Genomic DNA, 16453 nt, shown 5'->3' on the forward strand with positions numbered 1-16453 from the left:
TCAAATATATCAATTTTATTGTTTTCACTCTGCAAATATTCACTCATTTTGAGTTACATCATCCTTACTTCGAACAACAATAGTCAATTCTAATTGGCTCAGACATTTACATTATCAGCCAAGTCGTTAATGTAAAAAAAAAAAAAAAGGAATTATTCCAAATTAATGTGCAGCACCCTTGTTTGTTGTTAGATTACACGAGCAAACAGCAACCTTTGTTCACGTAAAACCATGGTTCACCACTTTACCTTTTCCCTGAAACGTGAATTGTGTGTGTAATTGTTCAATCTTAATTGCGCACGCACAGCATGTCATTTTCAGATCATTTTTTCTTCTCTGCTCTTTCTTGTCAGTTTGTGTAAGATGGCTTTGCATGGTATGTTTGCTCTCAGTATGTGAACACACAAGATTGGGACGCAATGTCAATTCAGTGAGCTTGTGTCATGCAATAATCGGGTTTTCCAATATTTCCCGCTTATATTTATTTGTGCATGTTTGTGCGTCCGCTTGTGCTTTGTATGAGGAAGCCGTTACTTATTTGACTTTTGCCAATGCTCTTTGCAAGTAAATGCATATTTCTTGTAATTTCATGGTTCATTTTTTTCCTTTTATAATTATGGCTACAATAATTTATCATGCTCAACATGAAGTTGGATTGTAGCTGTGTGTTTCTGTTGTACTCTGTCTCAGGGGTGGGCAACTGGCAGCCCGCGGGCCGTATGTGGGCCCGAGAACACACTCTGCGTGGCCCCTTGGCGAATCCACCCCGCTCTCCTATTTTTTAAAAAATTAATTATAGACAACAAGTACTGGTACATTTTTTCGTCATTAGTATTCAGGCTTTTCAGCATCTTAAACTTTCCATCCCTCCAGTTGCGATCCCCTTGCACATACTTGACAGACAAGAGACGAGATGTCCGGAATACCAAGTAGCTATGCATGTTCATATTAGCACACATTGTATAGCCAATGTATACACACTGACATTCACACGCGCACGCACACAAATCCTCTACAAGCTCTCGCCACTTACGCACAATCACACACTTCTCCACACATACATTCATTATCCAACCAGTTGTCACTCACAAACATACATTAACATTCATGCTCACACTGAGCTCCCCTCTCAGATAATCACTTGAATGCACAAACATACATACATTCACACATAAACAGATGCAAATTCCTCCTTCAATCTCACAAAGGCATATAGATATCATAAACATTACCTCTTCAAACATGAAAAAAAAAAGAATGAATCCTAAAGATACATAGGAATGCGCATATATGCGCTAATCTCGGACACACACTGTGCCGTTCGCGGTTTTTTTTTGGTATCGGGTGTTCACACACACCCATGCAAACAGACATGCATTCTGCTAAATGATTTACTTCCTCCTCCTTACTGCTTCATATGAATAATACAACAAGCTCAGGGGAACTTTTTGCTTCACATAAATAAGAATTTAGATAGAAAATTACATTATTAATCTGAGACTTGTGGCCTGGTGTGCGTAAAGATTTTATATAGTCTTGCTGGAATGTCAGCTTTTACTACAGCTACGAGTTACAGTAGTTGGACTAACCACATTTTTTTTTTTTTTTTTGCAGTTGTACTGCAGTATTTTAGTCCTGATGGTGATGGTGGTCAGATCAGCAGTAGTGATGGTGATTATAGTAGCACAATAGAAAGCCCTTATGTGGAATGAGAACTGTAGCTATTAATATATATAGGGGAAAAATATTCATAATGGAAGGAGTAGTTGTAAAATTAGTTGTGAGGGCGGTAATGGATGCCACAGTACATTAATTAGCAGCTTAGGTAGCATTTGTTGTATTTAGTGTAAATTGTAGTTGCAATGATAAAAAGAAGTGGTTGTATCATGACTCAAAATAGTTGTAATAGTGGTGGTGGTGTTTGTAGTCAAGGGGGTCAGTAGCGGTAACCATGCTAATGACGCTAGCTAGTATGTTGATAAAATAGTATGAAAGCACAGTGGGAATCTTATTGGTCATGATGTTATATAAATAATAATAGTATCAGATGATAGGGATTTAATTAAATAATTCTAATTTAATTAACCCCACCCCCACATGCACACTTTTGAAGTGAGCATCCATCGAGATTTTGTTGCCTTATCACTGTATCACTTGGCGTTTCATCACCGAGCCTCTGAAATGCACTTCACTTCATGCAGTGATGCCGTGCACCACAAACGCAAATACCCACAAATCGACAGCTTAGCCAAATATTAACATTTTTAGAACATTATGATCAGAATAATGCTGCAGAATAACGCTCATCTATGCTAACAGTGAATCTCTGATTACTTTTTTTTTTGCTTTGAAATGATAGTCATTATGTGGTTGTTCTTTGGCCACCATGTCAAAGTGGGTTGCTGGCTCTGGAAATTAAACCAGCTGGGCTGGCAAATCACTAGTGATTGAACTCCGTATGAGGGTGGATGTTGTGTTAGTAGGCACCAACGGTTTCATACAGAAGTAGAATCAAGACAAAGAATCAAGTCGGTTATGCTCACGCCCACAATGCCGCAAACCTCCGTTTTTTTAAACTGGCAACACTTTTACGTACCAACACTCGGTGTGGTCGACTTCCGCACTGTTAGACAACTCACCACGCTACACTTGTGCTGGGCATCACAATAGAGACTCAGTTGTTTATTTTGTTTTTATGTTAGCAAATTAGCAGGATGATGCCTTGCAGAAATGTTGTTAATAACTCAAATATTCTTAAATAATACATTTTAGAGCTGTAATTACAATACGATGATACTGTGGTAATGATGTTCATAGCTATCCTAATATTACTAGAAGTAGTGACAAAAGTGAAAAGTAGTGGTAGCAGAACAAAGAGTAAATTGTTCTACCTCCTTGTTTTTTTTCTAGCATTTTATATTTTTTTATATAACACTTGGGAACATGTGTTGATGTGTTTTTTCCACCTAAAATGATGTTCTCACAGCACTCAATACAACAAGTGGATACTGCCGTGAGGTGCAAATGATGTTCACAAATAGTGAGTAAAAAGCTGCAGGGAGGGGTTTTACAAGGCAAACACAAGTGCAGGCAATGTTGTTTTGTTTTCTTTTGTGATGACAATGGATGATTATGCCACTCAAAACACAAAAGACGATGACTATTTGCTGTCAAACTGAGTACGCGCAAAGAGTCCTTTCACTTGGTGACAGGTGGATTTCATTTCAAGAAAAGCAAGATTATGTAAGATTCCTCTGAAATTGCAGCGCAGGTGCACAAACCCGTGAATAAAACATCCTTTCCTCCCTCTCATCTCTAATTGGTGCTCAACAAATATTGAACTGTGCTCTGTTGTTTTGGGCTTTATTTTTTTTGGGCCTTCACGCTTTTAATCAGTCCCTTAAATTCAGCTTTCTTCCCTTTGGATGAATTAGATGAAGAAAGTCATTTGTGTATGGCCATACCACTCAGAGGCCTCTATAAAGAACCTGTCAGAGAACTATTTCTATTTATGTGCCTCATGTGAGTGCTGTCACACTTTTACGACTGTCACCCCTGTTTGGCCATAAAACTATCCTGATGTGTGCTAAAATGCACAAGCAGGTGAAAATGCCAGAAAGACATTAACAATTTGTCTTTCTACTGGCGCATCTGACAGTCAGCGATACTAATGAGTGACAGGCACAACACAATAAACAGTGCTATGCTGCATACATACACACATTGTGTATTTATGCACACATATTGTGTGTGTGTGTGTGTGTGTACAAATAAATAAATAATTAACATTATGTACATCATATATATATTTATATACACACACACACACCACGTTACACCACCTGCGCCACAACTTAGTCCTGCTCCCAGCTGCTCTCAAATCTACTTTCAGCCACCAAATTATCAGGTGTGTTGGGGGCATGCAAGAGAGATCCGCTGGAACAGACAGGATGTTCTCCAGGGTTGTAGGATGCCTTATTAAGAGACACAAAGCCTTTTGGCAGGTGCTCCCTCCCTGTCTTTGTCGTTCCTACTTTGTGCTGTTTATTTGTTCCCTACATAGGAAAGTGTCCTCTCTTTTGGCCCTCAGGGCAAAACAAAGAGTGCATAATGCCCAAAAAACAGTGCTGCCACTGCACACTGGCATAGAAAGGACAGGTGGTCCTTGGATGGGAAAACGCAAAGCAACTTTTCTTCTCAGTAAAGTAGACTGACACAAAAGTTGAGCCGAAGCTGAACGCAGCTTTGCTCAGCAATTCATTTAAATGAGCATCAAATATAGTAACTATCTCATGAATAGTGTGGATCCACTGTACATGTACTGTAAAAAAAAATGTATGGAATTTAACTTTGAGGCAATTATCTCATGATAAGTGGAGTAGAGAAAAAAAAGTGTAAAATTTCACATCTGCACGCAAATGCCAAAAACATTTGATAAGTTTCCACCCTGTCAATATTTTGTCCAATAGCTTCAAAACGGCTACAAAAAAACATGTATTGTAAAAATACAAGCGCATGTATTAACTTGAATTTTTTTTCATATAATATTCATCCAAAGAAGAACGCAAAATTCAACAAAACTTTTATGAATGAGCCATGATAGTCTTCCCTTTTCATAAACAATTGAAGGATGTTGAACATTGTGAAGTGTGATTTATTTTTCAGTCACTCTGCAAATTCGAAACTAGAAAACCATGAACTGTCAGCTTGCTTAAAATAACTTACGCCTAAAACGTCCCCTTTTCTTACTAATAGGAATTTGTATTTTGAGACATCCGTCATCTTTCCAAGTTTTTGTTTGAACTCTAGTAGCCTATTTGACTAGTTGCTATGACTCTTCACCAAATTCTAGTAAAAATCCCCACTCATAATTAACACATGGACCAGAATAATATTTCTGGCATTAGTGCCTTGTCAATATGGACTAATACACCAAAGATCAATACTTTGTCAATATTTGTTTTTTTCCTTTGCATGTGTGTGTGTGTGTGTGTGTGTGTGTGTGTGTGTGTGTGTGTGTGTGTGTGTGTTTGTGTGTGCGCGTCTGTTTGTGTGTGAAGAGAGGGCTGCCTGCCAGCTGTGCAATCTGTTCAGTAATCTCAGGTCTGGTCTGTACACAATCTGCTCCAGTAAAAACTGTCCCCCCCCCCCAACACACACACACACACACACACACACACACACGCACACACACACACACACACGCACATACACATACACACATATATGCATATGCAGTCACATCAATCATTACATGGACCATAAAGTTTTTGATTAGGTTTAAAAGCACAACATAAATGCATTAGTGAAGTTCGAAAAAAAGGCCACTAATGATTCTTTTCCTTTCCTTTTTTGATGTTAGCGTTGTCGCTCTCAAAAATATCAACATCGCCGCCTGCGCACTTTTACTTCCCAACCCACGAACCCCCTTCTTCACAATAACTCTTATCAGCCCAATTTCCCTTTTCTCTCCCTACAGCCAATTTGAACATGACTCCCTGTTTGTTGTTTAAATGGAAGGCAGAGAAAATTGGCCACTTTTGCTGTTCAGAAACTCCTGCAGCTGCCGGTAATCATTGCTTGTATGTACTATGTGTGCGTGCCTAGTAATGTGCAGTTACCACAGTGGGGGTACATGAGGTGGGAGGCGGGGGCTGAAGTCCAGGGTCATGGCATTAAAAAAAAAAGTGCTACTAAGAGGAAATGATAGGCCAGTCGCTGAAACTCTATTACACACCAAACCTTTAAAAAAGTGAACAGGCTTCATTACAGGCCGACATGAAGCATTCAGCACTCACGCAAGAAACTGGCCACTCGCTCCCCAAGATCAACCTTCTGTTTGAACTGGAAGACGGCCAGGAAAGCTGTGGAGCGCGGGAGCCGTAGAGGCTTCCGCGTTGCTTTTGGGTCAAGTCTGTTCGCCTCAGGTCGGACAAACAAAAAGGGACGAGAGAGCGGCAGATGTGATTTGAAGATGCTAAAGTTGAGCTGAAGGGAAATACAAAATGAGACAACACAAAGGTGGTAGGAGGAGAGAGGCAAATGAAATGGGCTGTAAAAAACGATGAGGCTTGAGGATTTGAAAGAGAAAGAAAAAAAAAGAAAGTAGAAACAATCTGATTAAAAGAGAGGGCGGGTGGAAACAAGTGGCATGTTGGGGCATGCGTGTGTGAATGGAAAATGATTGCGTCTTCCCATCTTTGTCCATTTATGTCACTTTATCAAGGCAACATCCAACTCCCTCAATCATTGCAGAAATAAATTCATTGAACGCCTCATTATCATCATCGTTATTATCTTGAACGAAAACCACAGTTTTTGACAGACCCTTTAATTAATGTTTCTTTTTTGTCTTCAAGTTACAACCATCTCTGTGATCGAGGTAAACAAGCACAAAGCTGGAGCAAAAGACACAAGGTGCTAGCATCAGTGAGCAATCTCGAGTTAGGTTACTTGGTTGCTATGGATACGCTACGTACGTCTATGCACTAGCTCTTGACACATGCACTCCTTCAGCCTGACCTCTTTCAGATTGCCTTCACTATCATAACATCAGTCACCCAGCCTTCAAGCACCCCACCCCCAAACAGCCAATGACATTTGCATACAGATGTCTTACTTGCTCGGCTAATGCATGCAGCACTTGTGAACACGTTATTGCACGCCGGCAAGCCGCAACATTATGATGCATCGCGCATAATACATGAGCCCTATCAAATATCCTTTGCAATTTAAAGGTAATGCTGTCAGGCTCACTTTTGATTGCCACGGGTGAGACAGGTACTATTACTTTAGCAATATGTTTATGATCGTGCTATACTGTGCCATGCTGGGAAATGTTCTTTCTCTGACAGTGTCAATAAAAAATGAGCAACCTTATCTTTGGATTGCACAATATTTGATGCGGCTCTTGTGTTGCATATCATTATCGGTCGTGCCGGGATTTATAAAATAGTCTGCATTATTAGTAAATAGTAAACTGTTGTACGCAATATTTTTTGAATCGATTTGAAGTCATCACAGCTCCATTGATTATTTGCGGCCTTGCCCCCGTCACTCCTGTTCCCCCCCCCCCTTCCCCTCGCAAGCGTTTTCTTCTCGAGCCACATGAAACAAGCCACCTACACTTTAGGACATCTGCTAAGCTGATTTTCTGGGGCTTAGCAGCACCACAGTGGTATCAAAGAGATTAGGTGAAACAACATCCAACTCTGGCTTTGTGCTGGCTTTCTCCAACTCGGTCGTCTGACTCCAGTGCGCTCTTGGCCTTGCACAAGTTTGCCATGTGTGTGCGTGGATCCGTGTATTATGCCGCGTGTTACGGTCACAGAGCTGGTGTAATACCGCTGGATTTGAAGTGTGAGCGCTTCTTTGTGAACAAAAAAATTAAACAGCGTAAACACAGAGCGGCTCTGGAATAGCTCCCAGCTTTTGCTTTTCAGCCAAACCAATGTTGGGGCTTGACATAATGGGAAAGGCATTTTTCCATTTTAGATGCGTTCAACCTGCGCTCACCTGCAGTCTGTGCTTATTCCATTAATTTTCCAGCAGCAGCCATTTATTTTTTGCAGCATAAAACTTGAAAATGAGTGGTGCTTTATGAAGCAGAGTGAGTGTTTCTTTTGTATTAAGCATGCATGCTGGTTAATGCTTAGTAACTATCCACACAGATAATTAAGTAGTGAAATGTAATAATGTCATTCATCCCTCTGGGTTAAGGGTTTGAATAATTGCTGCGGAGTCAGCCTTCTATGCATTATATTTGCCAGCGTGTGTGTGTGTGCGTGTGACCACGGAGACACACTTGCCTCACCGCTGATCAAGAGAGAGAGAGAGCTCTCCTTTATGTGGGGTTTTTTTTTTTGTTTCTTCCCAACAGCTTTCACTTTTTTTGTACTCGCTAACTACAGAAAAAAGAGAGGAGAGGCACGCAAGGAGGGAGTTTGAAGGAAGAAAAGAGTGCAAGCCAAAGAGTATCGGGTGCTGTGTTAGTCTGATATTTTCCATAGTGACAGCTGGGCCCAAAAGCTCAGACCCTTTTCTTCTGGCGCACAAAGCCCATTAAGTATGCCACTCGCTCAGTGGCCCCCACAGCCTCCAAATTGCTCCAAGCTCCTCCCAAAAGTGTGGCAGTCTTTGTCATTGTAATCAGCCCTTGTTTGTGAAGTGCTTGCCCGTATTTACCAGCGCTATGGGTGCACATTTGCCCAGCCTGCTGCTGCTACTGCTGCAAGTGCAGGGAAAAGTAGAAAGACAGCTAACAAGTTGGAAGGCATGAACAATGACAGGGGGTGCAAAAGTGTCATGAAGCTCAATGGTGGAAAGTGTGGAAAGAATTTGACTCTGTGACTTTGCAATGTGACAAAGCCTCATGTGGTCACAGCGGGAGGGTGGGCGCTCTGACACCCGTCTGGACCCGTGGGCTGGAAACGTGCAAAAGGGGGCTTACTTAGTGAAGATGCTACATCGCTCCAGGCGTGGCCATGCAGATGAAAAGATCCATGATTTGGCATTCAGAAAAATGTACAGACTTGTGTACAGACCCCTCCCATCCCGACGTCAAGGTACAGCAGGGGAGCAGACGATGTAGGGGATTGGGGCCACATGATGCCTTTTGGCGGAGCTGACCCCATTCCACTCGCCCCCCCCCCCCCTCCACACAACCCCAAAACTTCTCCTCAAGCTGTGATGGGGTAAGCAGGAAGGGAAAATGACAGGGAGGGGTGGGTCTCTGGACATGACGCTCATCCTTAGTGGCATCCAGACCAAACTTTGTCTCTTGGCTTCCTCCCGCCTTTCCTCTTTGAGTGTGCACACACATGCCTGTTAAGGATTCAGAACTCCCACCAAAGAGTGACACAGTCTAATCAGTGAGTAATGAAGAGCCAGAGGCACTTTGAGCCTTCATTGTGTTAAAAGGCAGCCATGCGAGGCAGCGCTTATTTTTACGCCACAGTTGATTCCGCTAGCAAACATGCTAACATGGATGTTCAAATGAAAATCAAAAATCCAAATCTATTCCCTGTGTCTAATGGGAGCTGACAGATATGGGCAAGATCAGGCTGCACGGATGTTAGAAAGGAGGAGAGAGTCAGGTTGGGGGTAGTGGGAGGGGTCGAAAGAAAGTGCATGGGGGGGCGGGGCTATCTGATGTTTTAATATCCATCTGTACATGAGCGAGTGGGTGGGTGAGTTTCCGAGTGTCTAACAAAAAGCCAACGAGAAAATTGGGGGGAAAATCATGACGGAAGTTGATTTGCGACGTTCACAATACTTTGGAAGACTTGTGATGATTACGTGATGTAATGTATTATGTAACTATGTCTATATAGTCCTATTTGCTTATTTTTTTTGTCTGTTGTATACTGCCAGGTCAGCATTGAGGATGAATGTGTGTGAATGAATTTTCACTGGTCAAATAAACGTTAAATAAATACACAAATGAAATTAAGATGGACTAAGACTTAACCTTAATTAGCTCGCACAGGTCATTTTTTTTCAACAAGGTCTTGTTTCCTTCTCTAGAGTGTGTACGTGTGTGTATTTGCTTTAACTTTATTGTCATCGCCATCTCCAGGACAGCTGGAGGCTGTGTCAGAGTTCAGCTGCCGGCTCTACAGAGAAGAGAATAAAGTGGGTGATGTGTGTGTGTGTGTGTGTGGGGGGGGGTCCTCTGCTAAATGTGTATTCATTTGGGTGTGTTTGCGTACGGCTGAACTTGTCGGACGTGTGCGTGGCTGGAGAAGAGGGGTCGGGGTGAAGAGTGAAGTTAATAGGCTAATGATGGAGCTGTGATCATTAGTAAAATCTGCTATCCTCAGATATTTAAACAAATAAAAAAAGAAATCAATGGCATGAGTGAAAAACGGCAGTCCTGCTTAATTAATAGGGACAGTTTATTTATTTATTTCCTCTAAAATAAGCCCCCCTTCCCCAAATGAGATAACAGTAAGAAGTTAAATAATAACGGCAATTTTTTTTCTTTCTATTTTAATGTCAATAAAATGTTGCAAATGCAATTCTGTGGGTTTGGTCCATTTAAATTTCTAGTTTTTCTTTTTTATATTTGACCATACTGTATAGTTGAGTTGAGTAATGTTTTGGATTTATTCGACAAATTATGATCCCTCAAGGGGAAATTGAATGATCATGGCTTCATATATTTGTGTGTAGTGCAGAACACAGACAAGCAGAGCAGATATTAGTTTAGTTTCATTTTGTAGCTGTTTTTTTTTTTAGTTTAATTTCATTAAGTGTGTTATTGTGAGTTTGGTTTATCTTAGCTCATTTAGTTTTGATAATTATTACTTTTCAATTTATCTAAGGCCTGCAACTAATTAAAGTATTTTGTAACATTTTAAAGTAACATTTAGTTTGGTTTTATGACCTGTTCATTCTTACTTTTAGTTTTTTGATTTTGTTATTCATGTTGTGATGACTCCACATTTGTAAAGTTATTTCACTTAAAAAAAAGAGCCTCTCATTTGTTCCTTAAGTTACTTTTACAATTATGGATACACTTAAAATGATTTTAATCATTTATTGCATTGTATTGAATGGATATAAAAACTTTATATGATATGCTCAGTTTATCTTCATGTCGCGAGTTACGTATTTCTTTCAGATGTAGAAGCAAAGATGCTGATTGCCAAACAAACAACAGATTACAAATGCACCTGCTTGGCTTTCGTCTAATGCAACTTTTCTCAACAAAGAGGGGAAAACAATCTTTTTTTTTGAAGTGAATGAATGGAGATGAAATGCAACGAAGAGAAGTGTTAGATTGTGTGTTTTTGGTGCTATATCCCCCATTCCATCTTGGAGGGATGAGGATAATGGGAGCAAGCAATGGGAGAGCTCATTATCTGGCCGACCATCTGCTATTGGGAGGGTGGAACTGTCTGTCTGTCTGTCTGCCCCCCCACCACACACACATATACATTGTGAAAAGGCCTGGAGTTAGAGTGAAAATGTTCCTCTGACTTACCCAAATTAGCTGTACATCTGCTATATGTGTAGATCCTTGTGGTCTTAAAAGTAGAGCACACTGGACAAAATGTGGACATGAAATAAAATATGGACATATAATGTGAGATTACACTACATTACTTTATAGACATAGATCATTAGAGTCAAGAATGTGCTATTTTTCATCGGTGCAAATATCCAACTTGTATTTTGTTTGAGTTGAAGAACTTTCAAATATAAATTATTGGCATTTATGGCAACAGTGTAACAAAACATGCAGGTTGTTTGCTCCAAAACAATTTGCAAGGTTTTGTATACATAGACTTTAAGTTGGAGGACAATAGAAGGGACAATTAGTACTGTAAACTGATTTCTTTGTTGAATATATGGGGAAACAAATTTTCACCACGAGTGAAACTTAAAATATACTGTTTTGACTTGTCCAAATTAAATTTGCATCCAAGTTTGATGCCTTGAAATTTGGAGTTCATCCCACTTTTTATTTTATTTTGGTTCTTTTACTTTTTTTTTATTTTTCCTTAGCTTTTCTCTGAAGTAATCGTCCTTGAGAGTATAAAATTCTCATGTAATCGTCCTTGAGAGTATAAAATTCTCATATATTGGATGTTTAAAAGTAAAAGCAAATGTTAGTCCTGGGTGTCCGTATGAATGCTTTTAAATCAGATTGCTGAGGGAGCTTAGTGCGACTGTGAGAAGTTGTCGGCCACAGCAGATGCTCTTTGTTGCAGAGCAGGCTATTGTTGTTGAAAGCTGAGACTTGGAGTGGGGGGGGGGGGGTGATGATGATGGTGGTGGTGGGGGGGCGTTATTCGGCCTTGGGCCAGCTCCCGGCAGTAGCGCCTCGCTATTGGCTCCCCGTAGCTGTCAATCACCGTCTTCCCAACCCCCGGCCTGGCAAGTTGAAGTAAACTTTGAGCAAGTTTGTGCCGCACTAGGAAAAAGTTAGCGGCGGCACTTGAAGCTCACCACACACAACGGACAGACGGGATGGCCGCGAAGATGAAACTGTGTCGCACCTTTCTAGGTTCGTATCAATAACTTTTATTCACTTTACTCAGTGATTACTTCTCTAATTGTGCGCGCGTCAAAGTAACTCCTCCAATTTAACGGCAACTTTACAGCAGCTGTGTGGATTTGCCGGCTTTTAAGTGGATAGAACACACAATTTTACTTTTTGTATAAATAAATAAATAAATAACTACTTTATTTATTTATTTATTTATTTATTGATTGATTTATTGATTTATTTTATTTTTTTACCTTTGAACGTATGTTACTGGAGAATTATATACAGTTCCTTGTCATCACCCCACTGTAAAAAGTTTAGAGTCAACAAAGGAAAATATCAGACATACAGTTTTCAAAATAAACTTTCTTCAGAATAGTCTGCTTGTCAGGACGTGCCCAGACAAAAGAGAGTTGATCCCCTTGGGGGACCTTGTGGCTCTGGTACCATGGGGACAATGCCAAGCTGCGGGCTGATTAGAAACTTTTTTTCTGTTGTGGTCCTTGCGTTAGTCTGTCGGCTTGTTCCATCTGTCGAGGGCCCATAGGGGCCTCCCGGGTCCCAACCTTACTACTCAGTCAGCTGCTGCCCATGTAATATTTATGCACAATATCGCCACCATACAACTTCATTCAAAAGTAGCAGGAGGCCTCTGTGCCATCTGCACTCACAACTCTTATGTTGTGACTCGACTTTCATTTAACACAAAGCAAGGTTACGGTGAAGTTGCAGTCCTTTTTTTAGTTTCTGCCTAAAAGTAAGACACTTGCTCCTAAACCGTTCAAAAATGCATTCAGCAATTAAGAATTTAGTATTTTAACCCTTTTCTACATTTTTAAGTTTAGTCAAGTTTTCCAAAAGTGTAAACAGTATTTTGCTGATAATAGTAAGCATACTTTTAATTTATCAAATGTATTTATTTTATTATATTGTATTTAAAACAAAACAATATTCTGAAAATATCAGTGTTTAATTGAATCTCATACTTCTGATGGATGTTTTTCAACCCACATAACTACATTGAAGTAATACAATTAACTTCTAAACGCCACTAACTTTCATTAAAAATATGTACTTTTTCAACTTTAAACAATAAACCACTTTAAAATATAAATAATAGTCATGTATGGCAACAATGATAGTTAGCACAACAAAGTAAGCAAGTTGTCGCTGAGTTATGCTCGGAACACAATACAAGAAACAAAAGTTCTGTAAACTCTTCTTTCTTTATTGTAAAATATGGGGAAGTCAATTTTCACAACAGCAAAATCTATTTTAAAACTTATTTTGCTCTGTGCCCAACGTAAAATTTTATTAACTTTTCATTAAAATGTTGAGTTCACCAAACTTTTATCTTTACACAGTACTTCTGTAACAGAACAGGATGAAGTATAGTTTTTAATCTAAAGTGAGTGTAATAAAAGTTAAGCCGCTGTCTCAGGTGTCAGCCTATCATGAAATAACATGAAACAATGACTATATACTTTGAAATTAATGCTCTATCTGATCATCAAGCCTATTGTTACACCTAATGGAAGAAAGACAAAAGCCTTTGTCGCCTCCACAATAAACTTGTGTAAGTGATTGCGCCGCTCTGGGAGCTGTCCAAGGTACTGATCCTCACATGCAAAAACTCTTTGGAGCTCTCCACAGGCCTAAGTTGGCATCTCTTTTATGTCTGTGCAGTCCTGACTTAGTCACTTGCTCGCCAGACCTAACTTGGCACATGGCCTCCTCCCTTGTTCTGCTCAGCTGGATCAAGGCCCAGGATATTTCATAACCCCCCCCCCATCATCCCCACCCGACTTGTTTATTCGATTGTCGCCCCTGTTGTGTGAGTCCCCTCTCCTACGCAGGCAGCCACAGTCTGAAATCATACTGATGTGCCGTGCACGCCCGGTGATTGATTTCAGCTCCAATGCATAACAATGGGATTGCACAAAAAGAGCCTGCTGCAAGGAGATAAGAATTTAATAGAATTTCTGAAAGCTGAAGGTTGAGCTTTTTGAATATTCCCTGCGTGCGTGGCGTGGAGACGGCAGATAAAGAATGGCATTTGTGGGGACTATTCTCAAATGGCTTGTAATGAATGGTTGTCATTTCCACTAATGGTTTCAAAACAGCAAAGCAAAGAAAAAAAAAACCCACAACAACATTTGGGAGTGACTCCAAGTAACACCATTAAGAGGCTCTTTTGCTGCTTGAAGTTGCCATTTTACCTGGTGAAACTATCAACAAATCGGTGACAGTGATCTCACTGCACGATGACCTAAAAACTCATCCATGAGCCTGCGACATTATTATTAGGAGAGTTGGGAATGTCTTTGCAATGCTCGCTTATAAGAACTCCATCGCTGCTGAATCCTAGAAGGAAAACAAATATCGCTTGAATGAAATATTGGACCGTACCACTTTCAAGGTTTCAGGGTTTCAAACATGGCCACAGCACCATAGTTAAGTGGTTTGTCTATTTCTGACATGCTTGCTCTGACTAATGTCCTTTATGATGACGAGACGCTTTTTGTCCATTTCAATATGTGCAAAAGGTTCAAATGCAATTTACCTAGTTTGAAATAGTCAGCTTTATTGACTCAGATGATGCCTGTGAGTGGGGGGAGAAAGTCAGCGAGAGGGGGCGTGTTCAAGTACCAGAGAGTGCGTCGTAAGGGGTGTGTGTGTGTGTGCGCGCGTATGCGTGTGTGTGTGTGTGTGTGTGTGTGTTGATGGTGGTGGTGGTGGGGTCCTCAAGCCCTGCCCATGTGATGCTCGAGGTTTTACTACAGCTTCCGTGATGTCATGGCAAAGGGCGGAGGGAGGAGAATGGGGCTGATGGAGGGGAGGAGGGGATACAATGGCTCATGAGGGAAAGGTAAGTCAATATTGGGTTGTTTTTTTTTTTCTCGCTGACAAAGGCAAATGAAGCCATGTTTTTGCTTACAAACAAGTAACATCCCTCGCCTCGATCCGGAGCCGTGCGCCGGTGCTGCGTGTGACCGAGGCCGCTCGCTTCCTCTCCTCATTACTTACCACATCTGGACCTTTGGACCGGGATACAAAAAAAAAATCTTTTTTTAAAACTATCACTCGGATTTTATTGTTGTCGCTTCAAGCCAACTTCTACAGCTGTTAAAACACAGAGGAGGAAGCGACGCGATATTATTGATTCCAGGTAACGAAGTGCCTTACTGTTTTTATTTCGCGTATACTTTGGCGGACTTAATGAATTAATTAGTCAGCCATTCGCAGATTTTTTTTTTCAAGAATTCAAACTTTCTCAAATTTGAATTGTGCAACGGGAACTATAGGCGCGTTTTAATAACACTATGCGGGACACATCGCAACTATGGCGCATCTTTCTACTTGTAGTGGATACTTCGGCAGCGTGGTTTGTGTGTCTGTGTGTCACTGTTTAAGTGCGTGTGTGTGCGTGTTTTCACGATAGTACTTGTCCTCCACTAATGCTCTTCTAACGAACGGTGTCCTGCACTTGAGGTGTTTGCTCCTCTCTGTCCTCTAGCTTCACCTTTTACATTTTCCACGAATAGTGCATCCGATTACTATCCGCCACATCGCCGCAAAAAAACCCGAATATAATATGCTACCCATATTTGTATATTAGCCGTATTTGTGTCGTTTAAACTGCAAAGTGTGCGATCTGATGTGCGGAGTTTGGTATTAAATGCTTGCGGTTATTACGGTGCGAGAGATGGATGGATGGACGGAACGATGGAGCGTGTTAAAGAGGGAGGGGTTGGCCATTTGATCCTCTGCAGCACAAAAAAAAAAAAAAAAAACCCAGCGATGCTCTTTTCAAATGTCAGCAGTCTTTAATGGTGCGCACATTTGTCCCTCGAAAAAGTCCAGATTAGAAAATAACCACCTCTGTTGGGGAGACGCGCTGCATATTCTGTCGTGATTTTTATTTTCTTTAACGAGTGTTGTCGGATTCTGAGCCCGCGGTGCGGAATGTGGACTTGCGTTTGTATCTTTTTTTTTTTCCCCTTTCTCACAATTTTCTCCTCCTTCTCGTTGGTTTGCTTTGCTTACACGGCCGCGTAATGTGTGTGTTTATGCGTGTGTGCGGAACTCGGTCTGTCAATGCACCTGCGTCCTAAGATGGAGGAAAGAGATGAGGGATGATTATGATGACGATGATGATGATGAAGAAGCGCACTATTCTCCAGCCTATGTATCTTTGTAGTTGGCGATACACACGACTGTATTACGACTAAATTCTTTATTTATTTTGCTGTTATTTAGTGTGAATAGCTTAGCATTCGTCAAGGTTATAGCAGGGTAGCATGTGAAGGGAACTCACTTTACTTAAGTCATCCAAGTATCCACATTTGAAAACTTTATTCGTTCATTCAAGGCTTGTAGTGCAGTTTTTGCAAGTGTTTTAATGTGCAATCAGTTTTTTTTTTGTAGACATTTCAGTTGAAAAGGGTCAAAAAGGCA

General features: G+C 40.7%; 1 protein-coding gene across 9 annotated transcripts in view; it reads left to right on the plus strand.

Annotated features, from left to right (window-relative positions):
* The window catches only part of LOC119119799 (myelin transcription factor 1-like), a 95884-nt gene that overhangs the window by 51592 nt on the left and 27839 nt on the right, over positions 1-16453 (plus strand). Inside the window, exon 1 of one of the 9 annotated variants that reach the window (XM_037246418.1) lies at positions 11916-12013. The exons of 6 other annotated variants lie outside the window; for them this stretch is intronic. In XM_037246418.1, coding sequence (XP_037102313.1) covers positions 11977-12013 — 37 coding nt within the window. In that variant the 5' untranslated portion in view covers positions 11916-11976. 2 more of the 9 variants (XM_037246424.1, XM_037246423.1) reach the window with 2 other exon arrangements.

Source organism: Syngnathus acus, chromosome 2, assembly GCF_901709675.1.
Source record: "Syngnathus acus chromosome 2, fSynAcu1.2, whole genome shotgun sequence".
NCBI classification, from domain to species: domain Eukaryota; kingdom Metazoa; phylum Chordata; class Actinopteri; order Syngnathiformes; family Syngnathidae; genus Syngnathus; species Syngnathus acus.